General features: G+C 42.3%; 1 protein-coding gene across 1 annotated transcript; it reads right to left on the bottom strand.

The window, feature by feature from the left end:
• Positions 1–2928: 2928 nt before the first annotated feature.
• On the bottom strand, positions 2929–7959 carry wdr45 (WD repeat domain 45). The gene is made up of 11 exons (XM_041960175.1): positions 7831–7959; positions 7510–7625; positions 7340–7414; positions 6620–6724; positions 5617–5722; positions 5435–5529; positions 5264–5343; positions 4954–5162; positions 4100–4201; positions 3870–4015; positions 2929–3454 (listed from the first exon to the last, which is right to left on the bottom strand). Exons 2-11 carry the CDS (start codon positions 7556–7558, stop codon positions 3345–3347), a joined length of 1077 nt encoding a protein of 358 aa, XP_041816109.1. The 5' UTR covers positions 7559–7625; positions 7831–7959; the 3' UTR covers positions 2929–3344.
• Positions 7960–15201: the final 7242 nt, after the last annotated feature.

The raw sequence follows: 15201 nt of genomic DNA, 5'->3' as shown, positions 1-15201 counted from the left end.
GTGTGAAGCTTGGTAAAAAAAAAAAAAAACCTTGCTGCTTTTGCAGCTTAGCCAGCAAAGCCTTTCGATATTTGCGCCCTTTCAACATCGGTCAAGTTTTTGTATTTCTGCTTGTGTTTCGTCTCTTAATGCCGACTCAATTGTAGTCCTTAAAGACGGCGATCTGCTCCCAGCAAACTAAACGAACGGCCTTACCTCCAACTTTAGTAAACAAATACTCAGCAGTCCAATTTTTGTTGAAAAGCCTGCTATACTATCTCGTCATTATGTACGTAAATAAAAAACAACCTCAAAATAAAAGCAGTGCAGCTTTAGTCCATGCATGAGGCAAAGGGCCATATGTGGCCCGCGGGCCGTACATTACCCAAGTCTGATGGACTCGCTGCCTGGCTTATGTTCATAGGCAACGTTTTTTAAGAATGAATGGAGAAGGTGTTTTTTTGTATATTAAGACTTTCTTATTGAAAATAATGGAAAGAAGAGTTTTATAGATGCTGTTGTTGACCCAGATGTTTGTGCAGGACCTCTATTCATCACATCGAACAGCACAGAGAGGAGAAAACGAGAGCAGTAAGGAAAATCTTCAGGAAAATCTGTGAATCTGCTGACATCAGCAGAAGCTTCGGTGGTAAAACATGTTTATTTCACCACGACAGCGGAGGCCACACACAAGTGACTCATCACGGCTGACATTTAAACATCAGCCCACAAAGTGGCCGTAAAAGCCGAACGTAAACTGCTGTAATGAATTAACAGCTACGACCAAAGCTGCGGCGCATCAACGTGACGGAGCGCAGGCCACGGACGGAGGTCAGCGTTTTAAATGTCAGCATGGCATCTGTTGCACAACTGCAGGTACGACAGGTTCGGGGCGTTTTAATTAGTCTGACTCACAGGAAGTAGGCTGCTGGTGTGAGCTGCCATTGGCTGGTTATTTCAGTCAACATCCTCCTCTCCTGTTTTACAAGAGCGCCATCGCTGCATCTGCCCAAGTTCAACGTGATTGGTTTAAAGAGGAGTGTTTCCTGACCATCTGACAGCGAGGATTTTACTGTTGGAGGTGGTTGAGGTTCATTTTACACTATTTTGTATCAGACTGCAACTAATGATTCTTTTCATTCTGGATCAATCTGCTGTTTATTTTCTCCATCAATCGATCTATCGTTAGGTTTGGAAACATTGTGAAAATAGCGAGAAATGTGTTGAAAAAGACAATATTTCTGTCAGAGATGTAGTGGAGAAAAGTACAAGTACCTCAAATGTACTTTACACTAGATCACCATGGTGACAGATGCTCCCAACATGGATGTTAATAAATATTTAACGGTGCAGTTCCAGACAGTCACTCGGTTTAAAACAGAAGTTTATCACACTAAAGACATAATGAATGCTGATTGCTTTTACTACTTTTTAATTATTGAACTGATTTAGGTTATTTAAGTTAAACTGTGTGAAAACACAAACCTGTCTGGCTCATCCAGGAGGTGACAGCGAGGTGGGCGGGGTTTAGCAAACGCTCACCTCCAGTCACACTAATCTCTCCAGCTGGCAGCAACAAAATCATCACTGCACTGGCTTTTTTTTTTTTTTTTTGGTTTGTTTCTACAAATGTTTCAGGAGGAAAATCACATCTTTCAGCTGCAGCAGTCTGACTTTACAACAGTGTGACAACAGGAAAAACACATTGTGCTGCACCTTTGATACCTATTCAAGGCTTCTCATACAGCCAATCACATTTTGTTACATGAGCTGCTTTCCTTTAATGGTTCACAGCTGGTTCAAGCCAGATCCGTCAGTTAGAGTTCAGACTTAAAGGTTCAGATAATCAACAATAGACCTCGTGCTATTTAATCTATACATTCTATTCACCTTTAACAGAGCTTTGTAATGCTCATTTCTATGCTGACGACACCGTCTTCTATCATCTACCTCAACAAGACTGCTACTGACGACCTCCTGATTTCTTTTATTAATCTAAACCACTCTTGTATCATCCACTCCATTAAATATAATGCAACAGCCAGCAGCTACTTAGCTTAGCTTAGCATCAAGACTGTAAACAGGGGCAAACAGCTTGCCTGACTCTGTCTCAAAAACAAAATCCACCTCCCAGCATCTCTAAAGCTTGCTAATTAACATATCACGTTCAGTCGTACAGAAAACTAAATGTATAAACAACGATTTGACGTTTGATAGCGGATTACATGCCGAGTTACTTCTCGGCTCTAAGCAGTTGCCAGGCAACCAGCAGAGACGCCAAGAAACAGTCGTGCACATAGGCCGACGTTATGTGGCATATCGTCAATTTCACACATGTAAATAACTGAGCTTAAGAAGTGATGACAGGTGGAGAGTCAGGGAAGCTGATCAAACTTGGCAGATGAGCTTCTAACTTCTAACTTCCACTTGTCATGTATCTACATGAACTCCAGAAGTGATTCAATACACTGTTGTTTTCTCTTAGCTACAGACTTGAAACAATGAACTGATCAGTTGTCAACTATTAAATTAATCTGCAACTATTTTGACACTTAATTAATCAGTTTCAGGGATTTTTTTTTAAAGACAAAAGTCAAAATTCGCAGACTTTTGGCTCATAAATGTGAATATTTTCTGGGTTCTTTATGACAGGAAACTGGATCATTGTGTTGTGGACAAAACAAGACGTTTGAGGACGTCATCTTGAGCTTTGGAAAACACTGATCGACATTTTCTGACACTTCATAGACCAAACAACTGACCGATAAATCCAGAAAATAATCAGCAGATAAATTGATAATGATAATAATGGCCCTGCTTAGCTCCATAAATGTGCCCCCTGGACCCCCTTCACTGAATAAGATAAACTACATTTCCTTTTTTTGGTAATTCATATTTTGACCACATAAGTAAACAAGTCAAAACAAACACCAGGGATGGAAACTCTGATTTCTTAGCAAAAATGAATTTTAATTTCAGTTTGACTTAAACTAGTAACCTCTCATAACTACAGCAAATCACTCAGCTTCCAAGGTTATGTGTTTTTGTCATGTAAGGTTTTTTTTTTTTACACAGTCAGACTCACCAAGGTTACAGACCAATAGAAAACTGTGTTTATATTCACACTGCTACATACTGTAGATACAACTGATCACGACCACAAAGGACTTTATAAACCAGGACCCAGCAGAAAGTCTATTCCTCCACACATCTCTGATTCTCTGTTTCAGGCCAGTTTCCCATCTGTCTCCACAACAGGACAATAATCATTAACTCCAGTCATTTTCACTCGCCATCATTGTCCTCCTCATGTTTCCTAATTGTCCTCACATCTTTTCCCTTCCAGTAATGTTTCCAAAGTGGCCTCAGAAGTCGTCATCGTCACATATATCCAGATACACATCGAAGGCTTCTCGGTTGCAGTTTCCATCGGGGGTGAACACGTACTTATGGAAGGTCCCGTCCACACATATGGCTGCAGGAGGGGACAGAAGTTCAATAACATCTTTCTGTTTTCAAGCAACACTGAGTCCAATGATACGACAATGTGAATAACACATTCTGGAGCTCATGTCAAACAGCTCTGTCTGTTGGCAGACAGGCACCGAGTGAACGCTGCCATCTGACGTGTGGATGATCAAAATCAAAGATTTCATCATTTTTCAACTGTAGACGACATGATGAGAGATTTAAGTTTAATGTGACTGAAGCTTTGTTCCTCCACTCAGACAAATGAAGGCCAGTTGATCATAAACCGCCTGTAAACAGCATCGAGGGGGTGCAGTTACCTGTTTTAAACTAGTTCACCTGAGTAATTCAGTATATATGTTCCAACTGCTCTGATTCCATCAGCACAAATACATTCTGTGTATTTTCACGTGTTTGCTCACCGATGACAGAGTTGACGTTCTTGGATGTGTTCTTTCCAAAAGCGCAGATGCAGGCACACTCAGCGGGCACAGTGAAGCTGGCCAATGACCACTGGCTGTCCACATACTGACCAATCACAGGGCCCACCTTCCCAACACGAGCCAGCCTGCGGAGGCAGAGGAAAAAACGTGAAGCGATAAAACTCTTGGAGGCAAAGGAAACGCGTCTGGAAGTCAGAGGTCGGCCTTACGCGGAGCGGCGGTTCAGCTTGGTGTCTTTGAGTGCAAAGATGTGAACGGTGCCTTTGTCACTGGAGGCGCACAGGAACGACGAGTCGTGGCTGAAGTTGATGCTGGAAAGAACAAACGAAGCAGACGAGGACAGACGGACTGTGAGACTAAACTGCGACACAAACACAAACGCTGTCTTTCAGCGCTGTGGAGGCCACTTTTACCAAAGACTAGCACCATTTTAAAGGTAACACTTTGTATTTTTAAAGCACTCCTCAGTCTGTGAAAACAGTTGTGTAACCCCTCCTGATAGTAATCCTGCTGATGTCATCAGTTACAGACCGGAGGTGTGTAGTCTGGAAGCTGTGGGTGTTTACCAGACAGAGAACGTCTCACAGAAGATGCTGAGTAACATTACGGAAAACGCAGCATTTTTGGAGCTTGACTCGAGACAAATGTCAGGACCTCTCCGCCTCCGCTGTGTGGATGCTGACCTTTTCAGCCACACCAGCATCGTGACGGGGACGGCGATTTAGGTCAGTCTGTCCACAAACATCTCAACAACTGCTGGATGATTGTGCTGAGATGTGGTTCAGACTTTCATGTTTCTGTCACGGTGAACCGTGACGACTCTGCTGATCCTCTGACTTTCCACCTCACGCCATCAGCAGGTTCATTTGTATTTGTGCAGTTTACGATTATGTATTTGCAAAACTAACAATTCCCACTGACTTTCACACCTCCAGTCACCTGACCAATCACTGCAAAGTGAACGTGATAGATTGTCAGGTTGGAAAGACAGAGCTCAGAGAAGGCGCTTCAGACGCTGTTTGACCACCTGACACACGCTTTCCATCACTACTCTAGTGTGTACCAGTAGAGGGTGGCAGGGTCGGTTCCTCGGCGCAGCTCCACCAGCTTGTCTCTGGTGGTCGTGTCAAACAGGCGGATGAGCGTTCCTTTGCGAGAGGCTGAAGCCGCCACGCTGCCGGGCTGGTTCAGCGCCACACAGGCGATCTCGCTTTGGTGGGCGTTGATGGTAAAGGGGGCGGATGATGTGCCTGGTTTGGTGTTGGACAAGTCCTGAAGAAAACAATAGGTTTTACACAACCTTCAGTTTGGACGGCTGGTATGTCTAAGCTTGTTATGTTTGAGCTTTGTGTTTCTGTGTGTTTGTAACTTACAACCAGCTGCAAGCTGCCACATTTATGACCTGGAAAGACCAGCAGCTGTTTCTCCAGACTCGGACATAAATCACACAGACCTGGAAGAAAGAAAGAGTTCAGTTAATTAAACTGCTGATCAGAAAGCCGTGATTGAAGAAAGACCAATGGAACACGAGAAGGACTGTTTACCTTTGGGATTATCTCTGGTGTCAAACTCAAAAAGTTTGACTGGGTTGTCTGGAAAACTGTACACATAGATCCTGTTCTTTAATACGATGATGATCCTGAAAAAAAGACAACAATTATACTTGTTGTTCTTACATGGTTTGTTTTTCATGCAGCTGCACAGGAACAAACTACAATGAACTCACTTGTCATGCCTCATGCGAACAGCTAAAACAGGTTTGGTGAAGGTGAACTCCAGCACCAGCTTGTCTTTGGGGTCTCGTGACTCCCGAGCGTCATCCCAGATCAGCACTGCAGTGAAACAGTTTAATATATTAAAATAATACAATAAAAAATATGTCATTTAAATATTAGTTTGTTTTACAAAAACAGGAGATCAAAACCAGGTTGAAGTAATAAAGCTTCCTGGATGGCTTTTTTTTGTCTGTACATTCGGTAACTTTTGGCAAGTTTTTTGTACTATGACGTATATGTATGTGTGTGGTTTGTGTATTCAGGCTGAACCATCACAGTACGGGGGTCACGGTCCAGTACACGCAGCCTCACACAGACAACATGGTGTGTGGATTGATGCATGTAATGCGGATCCCAAGTTCACAAGTGCAAGTTCATCCCGGAAGCTTTTAGCCGCATGCCGTTAGCAACATGAGCTGCCGTTAGCACAACACCCTGATTGGTGTGCAAAGTTGCCAGTGGCCAAAATGTTTCCTGAGTCTCCAGAAGGAGGATTTTTTCTGCCTTTGACAGGTGCACCACTGTCTGATCAAATGAAGTAAATGTCATTATGCAGTTGTATTTTTTCCTGGTGTTTCAAACTCACACTGAACTGTAACTTCCATGTACTGCTACACCCGGGTATATACAGTATGTATACATGCAGCTGTATATCTACTGCATAAATATAATTTAGTTTTCATTGTATTTCTTCCCTCAGTGCTTCTTATATATACTTTGTTCTATTTTATTGTTTTATTCTATTCTAGTTTCAAATATCTTTATTTGTTTTCAGTCATGTTTGTACAATAAACAAAAATAATTAAAAAGTGTTTCACAGTGAAGTCACACTATGAAGTCAGTATGGGAGGAGGAGAGATGACAATAACTTCTGTTAACATATGTGTGAGAGGTGACTGTTCAGAGTATTCAGACTCCTTCCTCTAATAAATTACGAGACTTTATCAAAATCACCAGAGATTTCTGAGAACTTTGGGTTGACTCCTCCTCCAACGACGGCCAGCAGGTTGGATCGATGCAGCATGGAGCAGAGGGCCACGCTGCCTACCTGCTCGTGGTCTGGAAACACACACACACACACATCAAACACAGCTGATGGGTGATGTTAGACTTTCCCTGCCTGGTAAACACCCGTATCAGTCAAACAACAACCCTCCACCACTTTGTCACATAGATTTTCAGCTATTAAATTGTGGTCTCCACACACAGACTGACGTGTGACTAATCATGGACTGAGTCCTTCTCACAGTAGTAAACTGAGCTTGGTGAAGTTGGTGGAGTGCCACTTTTAAAAGCTTTCCTTTGTCAAACAAATGAGAGACCTTTATTCTGAAGCAGCCGACAGAAATGTGGTCTTGGCACTGTGTGCTAGTGGCGCTAGTCTTCATACAGTCCATGCATCTGGTACAGATTTTTTTTAGAACTTTTCTCCACAGCATTTATCCTCATTTTGATGTTTTATTGTAAATTTCAGAGATCTTTGCTCTTATAAAAAGCAGTCTGTGATGAATTTTACAAAGTGCGGTTCATTATTATGATCACTGACCAGCTCAGGTAATACTGACTTCATCCCACCTCCCATACAGACACAAAAACCTGTGATAATGGGATTTTAATTAGCATTTACCACAAATGCAAGAAAAATCTGAATGCAAGGCAGCTTAATCCACTAACCCAGGTGACCTTTCTCCATCAGGGGCTCAACGTTGTAAATCCTGACCCCTGTCTCCATAGCACAGCAGAAACAGCCTGTAAAACATGCAAGAAGACAAGATTAAAACATGTGTACGTCCTGTTCCTGCAGGCAGAAGGCAGCTGTGGTCAGTTGTTAGGTATCAGCTCACTCTGGTCCTGGTTGAACTGCAGGCTGTTGACTCCTCTCTGCTGAGCCATGGCAGCTAACTACCGTTACCGCGATGTTACCGGTAGACTACAGCTTCAGATGGACCCAGAGGACTACCTGTGACAGAGGAGAATAAAAACACGTTCACCTGCTCGCGGCCTCAAACTTCATTTTCCTCTGAACGTCTTCAGCTGACAGTTGAGCAACACTGTTGTTACGTTAGCTACGGTTAGCTAGCACACATTAGCATCAGATAAAAGCGGCGTGAACGCGGCTGTTGTCCCGTTTTTACTTGGACATTTTAAAATGTGCAAAGTCTCACCATGAACACGCAGAGTCGAGACGATACAACGGCTTCCAAAGCAGGAAACACGACGAACAGAAAGAAAAACAACGACCGAGATGTTGCAATTCGATTTGTTTTTGTTTTCCAACACTGACGTCAGTGACACGTGCTTCCGGTTTTGTTCCCCTTCCTGTTCACAAAAACTTTTCTGCTAAATTTTAGATGAAAATACACGTAAAGACGAAATATAAAACAAAAATAATTATATTAAACATGAAGATAACAGACTCCAAATCTATGATTTTAAAGGCACTTTTAAATGTTTAAAAACATATTTTTAATTTAAAAACATCTCTCTCTCTCGCTTTCTCATTGGTGCAAGTTTCAAAATAGTTTTTATGTTCACATGTTCCAGTGCAGTGCACACATGAGTGAGTAGAATGAGAAGTTCCAAGTTCTTACAGTCATGTATGATAAAATGTAACGAAAAAAAACAAATAAAATAAAATAGAGAATAAGACAAAACAGATGACATAGGCAATAAAAACATCATATTCAACTATTGTGCAAGATTTTGTTGTCTTGTTTGCACAAGATGTAATTTTGTGGGGCTCCCCAGTCATCTAATGGCAGTGGTGGAGGAAGTATTGACTTCCTGAATTAATAATAACAACAGTAATAATTAAATATTGATTAATTTTACTGCTGCATTAATGTGTTTGTTGCTTTTTACTTCTGTTAATGTTCAAGCTCATTTGAACAACTTTATATTTATATTCAGATATGTAGTTTTTTCTGGTGACCCTTTGGAGGGACCTGACCCCTACATTGGGAATATAACAATAACAATAAAACTAAATTAACTGTACTGCAATTTATGGGTTGTATCCAGCTTGTTAAATGCCCTCATTGTAAATGAATTTGGATAAAAGAGCCAGTTACAATATAATAATGTCGTCCTTCCACCACTGCATGCGCACAGCTCCTGCATATAGAGATTCTGACTAATACTCAGCCTCCCAAACGCCATAAAGACAAAATAAAGAGTAAGCAAAACGCTTGCACCGTCTGGATTCATTAAAAGAAAAGACTTGTTGAAGATGACACATTAGGATTGCAACACAGTGGATGAGATGGCTGATAAGTGTGAGACCTACCAGACCTATCAAATCCCTCCCAGTTAACCTTTACTTCTTGACGCTGACTGATTTTCCCATATAAACACAAGCAGAGACTGAACTGGACGGACTAACAGTAGATGAGGGAGTTCGTTGAGACAGTTGGGCCATGTTGGGACTAGACAGGTTGTGCAGGGGGAGGTTTTACAGACCATCTCCATTTTTTTTTAATGCCGTCCAAATGGGCCATGTCAGAAAACCTGACAGTCTTTGCTGCAGACTGTTGCTGGTGGACCAGTAAAGATTCTTCAATCTGCTGTAAAATGCCCAATAAAAATGGCCTCAGGTTATAGATGTCTCATGCAAATTGAAATCCATGATAAATATCAGGACATTTTCAGTGGTGAAGGGGCATGCCTGGCCTTTTCTCCTGGTTTATTATAAGCATGGAGGCACTCAGGGAAGCCTTTGCTTATGAGCCCTTTGGCCTGAGTCCAGTCCAGCTGACATGTTGGAATACACTGCTGGAGCTGAAGTTTTAACAGCTGAGCTGCTTCATAACGTGATATCGAACATGTCTTTCTGTCCGTCTCTGATGGTGAAACGATAATGTTTTAATTCTTCAGCTGCCCGTCCTCTTGTCATTCACGTCAGTGATTGATGAAGCTTGTCCTCCAGATTATGTTTTATCAGTCAATCAGACAAAACATGACCTGCAGCTGTTTGTTTTGTGCACACTGACCTCAGAGCTGATCGCACTTGGTATCACTGGATATGACAGATTCATCCTGATTGGTGCTTGAGGATTCACCGGACAGCTTTGAACTTACACAACATGTAAATGAAGCCATTCATCAGCATGGTCATATTCTGGACTTGATAATGACAACAAGGTTAAACACTGACAGTCGTTCAGTATTAGAATGATCTATTTCTGACCTTCACTGTGTGTTTTTTGATGTCAGCCTAATCTTAACAAAGACGAGAAGGGAGGTTTTAGTTCTAGTCAGATTCCTCGATAGCAAAGCTGAAGCAAAGCTCTGCTATGACTGCTCTTTAATTAGAGGGCAAAAGGCTTATTATACACACACACACACACACACACACACACACACACACACACACACACACACACACACACACATATATCAAACCAAAGAGGAAACAAATTGTTGGACAGGAAGCTGCATCCAGCTAAAACACTGCAGCCGAGCAATGAAGACAGAGACGAACAGCAGAAAGACATCACATTTATTTTGCTTTTTTAATTAATCTATTTTCATTCCAGCTGTTGTTGTTGCCTGTTTTAATGCTTGTATAAATATTACAGCAAGTAATAAATAGAAAATCCAAGAGAAACGAGCTCCTCCTCTGGGTCCACACTCACTTCATGTTTCATCATCTGATGAATACAAAGACCGGTTTCTTTTTTTTAACCTTCTGTCGGTTCTTTGGTCTTAACCTTGACTGCTGTTTGACACTCAGATCATGTTCTTGTGTTCTGGCTCATATGGGAGTAAATTAAAGCTGTGCTGATATATGGCCTCGATAATGATCTGAGAAACGTTTGAGGTTGCTGTCATTAGAGTTTGCTGCAGATTTGTTTTCATTAATCTGGGGTTCAGTCACAACACTCGGCTATGTGTTGGCTCGGTGTGGCGTGCAGGGTTTGGCGGCGAGGCGACTGTCAGCATCTGAGTCTGAGCACTGTGAGCCGAAACAGGAGCTTTTTAAAGAACATGCTGAGGAATCACTTACAAACTGACACCTTGACTGGCATCCAGAGAACAGTGAACCATGCTGAGTCAAAATGTAACGACGTGGAGATTCACTTCGCAAATGCAGTTATTCCACGCATGAAGAGCATACGGTACAGTGTCTACAACAGCATATAACCATCACCATGACAACACAAAAGCCATTAGTTTGATAGTAGTTAGGAACAGGCTGCAACCAGCAGTATGAACAGCTGCAATGTGGCTTCATTCATAAAAGTAGTTGGATATTTAACATATTTAATAACTGGATTTGTGGTTATTGGAGATTCACTCATGAAGGAAGTCTGTGTGAATCTGTGCACCTGTGGCTCAGACCTCCAGTCACAGATCATTGCTGTCGTCAGATAAATCACTGAGACTCTTGCTATCATAACAGCAGAGATATCACCTCAGACGAAAAAGCTGAGAAATCCTAGATTACAGCTTTGTGTGGATTTCCAGCCCATCTGGCTGGTTCATTAGTTTCCTGTGACAGGACGAAGACAGTGATACAGAAAAACAGGACTTTGGACTGAGTCTGAGTTTTCTGACACTGTGGGCCGGATCAGACAAAATTGAGATAACTGAGCATCACAAAAATCCAGAAATGACTCTTTATCATCAGAATTTGAATCATTCGGTCCAATAACATTATGAAAGTCCAGAAAAGCTGCACGATTAATTTATTTTATCTTATTTATGTGTGCAAAGAGCCAACAGGAAGTCAGCTTGGCCAGAGAGGATCTCAGACTCAACCGGCTCGGCTGGAGACGGACTCTACTGAGCATGCTCAGTGAGAGGATTGCTGGATGTTTATAAGAAATGAACATCAGAGATATTCTCTGAAAACGTAACTCACACAGAATGTAAAACATGCATCATGTCTCAGATAAGAAGCACATTTTAGTTTCCCGCCATTGTCATTGTGTGCATTTGCAGCGCATTTCTGTATGAGGTTGTGTTGTGTGTGTTTTGGAGTGCTCGTGTTTTCTAAATGCTGCGTGTTTTGTCATATTGATTATGTGTTTTTCACTTGTTCATGTCTTGTCTGTTCTGTCCAGCTGCAGTGCACTGAGCCCTCTCGGCCGACACGCTCACCTCATGGAAAACTGTGCGTGCTGAATGTAAACTACAAGAACAAACCTGATGTTAAAAATGATGAATGAGGTCGCAGGAAAGCGGAAAAAGGCCAAAATGTAAGTAAGCAAACGGAGGCAAGCAAGGTCTTTGGAGCTAAATTGGTATTCGATGATGATGAATGCTGTAGAGAAAAGAAACAACGCATGTCACTGAGTTGATGCCAAAAGTCGAGTACATCTGTATGCTCTAATAAGTCTCTGACCTTCCATTTAGAGAACGCAACAAGAATCTCACTTGTAATCCGAGTTTTACCTCCTGCCCTGTGAGAGGCATCCGGTCAGTCGGCGGTGTTAAAGGTCTCTTCAGTGATGGAGGCTCATTTAGCAAACTGAATAACAATTCCCACAGTGAATCTTCAAACGGCAGCTGGGACCCAGATGAGCACTTTGATTTATATGATTTATTCTCGTCAGTTTATTCAGTTATTCTAATTCTCTGACCTCTTTCATAAACCTTCTTCAGAATGTCACATGAGAGTTTGTCTAACAGAAAAAGCATCCTCTTGTCCTGTGAACGAGAACCAAGAGCAGAGACCACATTAATCCAGTTTTAGCTGCTCTGCACTGGCTTCCTGTAACATTCACAACTGATTTTAAGGTCCTCACACTTATTCAGTGTTATACTTATTTTAAATTGTTCTATTTTACTTGATTTTATGCATTCTATGTCGTCTGTTTTTAACTTTACTTCATTTCTTGGTTTTTGTCGCCTTGGCGAGGCCTGAATGCCGGATAACGCTTGAAACGTCTGACCGCAGAAGTGTTTATCGCTGACGTGTGAACGGCCACACGGGGTGAAACGCCTGCCGCTGTTCAGAGAAGTGAGACGAGATGAATTGTTCAAACGGGGACAATGGAGGACACTTTCAGACAGTCTCTCCTTGAAGACACTCACAGTGTTGTTCACATGAACATTACTGAAGCAGTTGTGCTTAGAATGAAGAAAGAGAGCTTCGTTTCAAGCACACTCTCACGTTCTCATTCAGAGCATCCACAAAGACCGCTCAGATTGCCATGAAGGGCAGTATAAATATGCAGGATCCCCAGAGGAGAATATCTAATCATTTAGGTAGCTGTGTGATTGTCCTGTCAAGGTTTCCTTCACCCCTCCACACTGTGGTGCATGTAAAGGTATCATGGAAGCTCAAGGCCGCATTTGCTGTAAATGTTCATGTTTGCCAAAAGGATCTGTCCTCTTTTTTTATTGTGACCTGTTGACCTTCTTCTGGCGCCACCTACGCTGACTATGTATTCAGGACAATCCTGAATATGCTCGTCAAATTTAGGAGCTTCAAGGTGCTGCTGGCATAGCAGGGTTTTTCCATCCATCCATTTTCTATCTGTAGTTCATTCTATCAAAGTGCTCATCAAGTTCTCCTCATTTCCTCTGGAGTGAGGGGTAGTCGCTTTGTTTCAGGCTGTTGTTCTGCCTAAAGGGAGGAAAGGAAATTATCTGTGATTACTATAAGAGTCCTCACATACAGTCTCTCTCTTCCCAATGCTGGAGACAAGAAATTACATTCAGATACTTCTTATTTGTCTCCCCAATTACGCTGTGGTTGAACTGCAGCCTGCATCATGTTCACAGGTGATGTGCTAGTTGCTCTGTACATAAGGCTGGATTTTGACAGCAGAGAGGACAGTTAGGTTTAATGTGAAGGACAGATGATGGTTTCAGTTGAATATATATGAAATAAATTTGTCCTGCCTCCTGCTTGGAGTCGCTGTTGACTTTTTCCACATTTAACCAAGACCACCATCTTTCTCCAACCAAAACTAAGAGCTGGTGTAATGTTTGGCATGTTAGTTCACCATGTTAGCATGCTAACATCTGCATTACATTAGCAGTAAAAAGAAAAAAAGTTCATGCCTGCGCCCCACAATTTTTTATCAATCATTGACAGTAACTGTGGAAACGAGACCCCCCGCAGTAGCTCGGGCTACTGAGAACCACTGTGTCAGAGGAAAAGTCAGGAAATCAGCAAAATCACTAGGATTCATCCTCTGGCGACAATGAATGTTTGACCTGCTTTAGTCACGTGATCAACAGTCAGAGGATCAGTCGTGAGGACGCCGAGAATGTTTGCATTAAATTTCATGGAAATCCATCCAGTGGCTGTTGAGACATTTCAACGAGGAACCAAACAAGTGGTCGACCGTCTAAACATTATTATACTCAAAACATATTAGCCTTTGCATGTCAGCAGTTTATAAAGGCAATTTGCCGGGGTCTGGGTTTCTGTTGCACAGTTCATATTGTACAGATCAGCGGCGAAGGAAGTAATCAGGGTTGACTTTCAGAGGCGCAGCTGCTCGGGGTGAGGACACGTGGACACGGAGGTACAATCATGGATTAAGTTGTGGTGTAAAATATCAGCAGACAACCTTATTACATCTGTCCAGCGCTCTAACAAGCTATGATGTCATCCTCAATTAACCCTCTGATCTGGTTTAATGTGATTTCGCTGCTCACAGGATATCTGGAGCACATAATAAATGCTGGAAACTGGAAGGATTCGCATTAATGTAAAAACTGGACACACGCACTCTCACACAGATTGATATGCACCGGCGGCGGGGGGACCTGGCGCCAAGCTCTTATCATTACTACAAATCAGTGTTCTTTTTCATATCGGCAGAGCTACTTTATTTTCACCCACAGTGGCCCGCTGTGTATTGTCTCAGTAATGCAGAAATAGGCCAGCTGGTTAAACAGCTGCCCTCCATCACAGAGAAGTGTGATGCCATTCATCCTCTCCCCAGAGCTTTAATTGGTGTTAATCACCTTTAATGCTGCCTCAGTGCAGGAAAAAAACAAAGCTTTTTTTTTTTTTAACCGTTACATGACAGGCGCGGCTGACTCACGCAGTCTGACAAACTATGTTTTAGAAAACAATGGAGTGTCCTCCCACTCGTTCTCTGCAGCCGATCTGTTCGCTTTCGCTGCTCTGCCCCAGCAGCAACTGGCTCGGGCCTGCAGAGAGGAGACAGGAAGACGGTCCCCTTTCATCCACATTCACACGCTAATGATTCTGTAGGGCTGGATGTTGTGTAAGCGTATGACTCACATTTCTGACAATACGGTGGATACTGTATATTTTTGAGTGGGCACTTCAGAAATGTACGCCGCAGCTCTTTCCTCTCCGCAGGAAGCAGAAAACTGTTTGGTAACATGTTACGCAGGTGAATTTGGAACAGAATTAGAATCGCAGAGTAAAAATAACACCTTGGTGCATGAAAATGTGGACAAGTTACATATGGTGTTAAAACAGGCCTCTGTGGGCCGAGAGCAGGAGTTTGATAAAATCTGGACGACTGAAACACGTTGTTTGAGTCTGCATGTCCACAGGTTTTCAACACAAATCTGTCTTCAAGATTGGATGGAGGACAGCG

The sequence above is a fragment of the Chelmon rostratus genome, chromosome 19, assembly GCF_017976325.1.
Source record: "Chelmon rostratus isolate fCheRos1 chromosome 19, fCheRos1.pri, whole genome shotgun sequence".
Lineage (NCBI taxonomy): Eukaryota > Metazoa > Chordata > Actinopteri > Chaetodontiformes > Chaetodontidae > Chelmon > Chelmon rostratus.
This window is presented reverse-complemented; position numbering and strand designations above follow the sequence as displayed.

Coding starts and splice junctions, on each gene's coding strand:
- wdr45 (XM_041960175.1), bottom strand. CDS start 7,558: ATGGCTCAGCAGAGAGGAGTCAACAGCCTGCAGTTCAACCAGGACCAG. Junction 5,163..5,263: donor GTGGCAGCTTGCAGCTGGTT/GTAAGTTACAAA, acceptor TGTTTTCTTCAG/GACTTGTCCAACACCAAACC. Junction 4,202..4,953: donor GACCCTGCCACCCTCTACTG/GTACACACTAGA, acceptor TGTTCTTTCCAG/CATCAACTTCAGCCACGACT.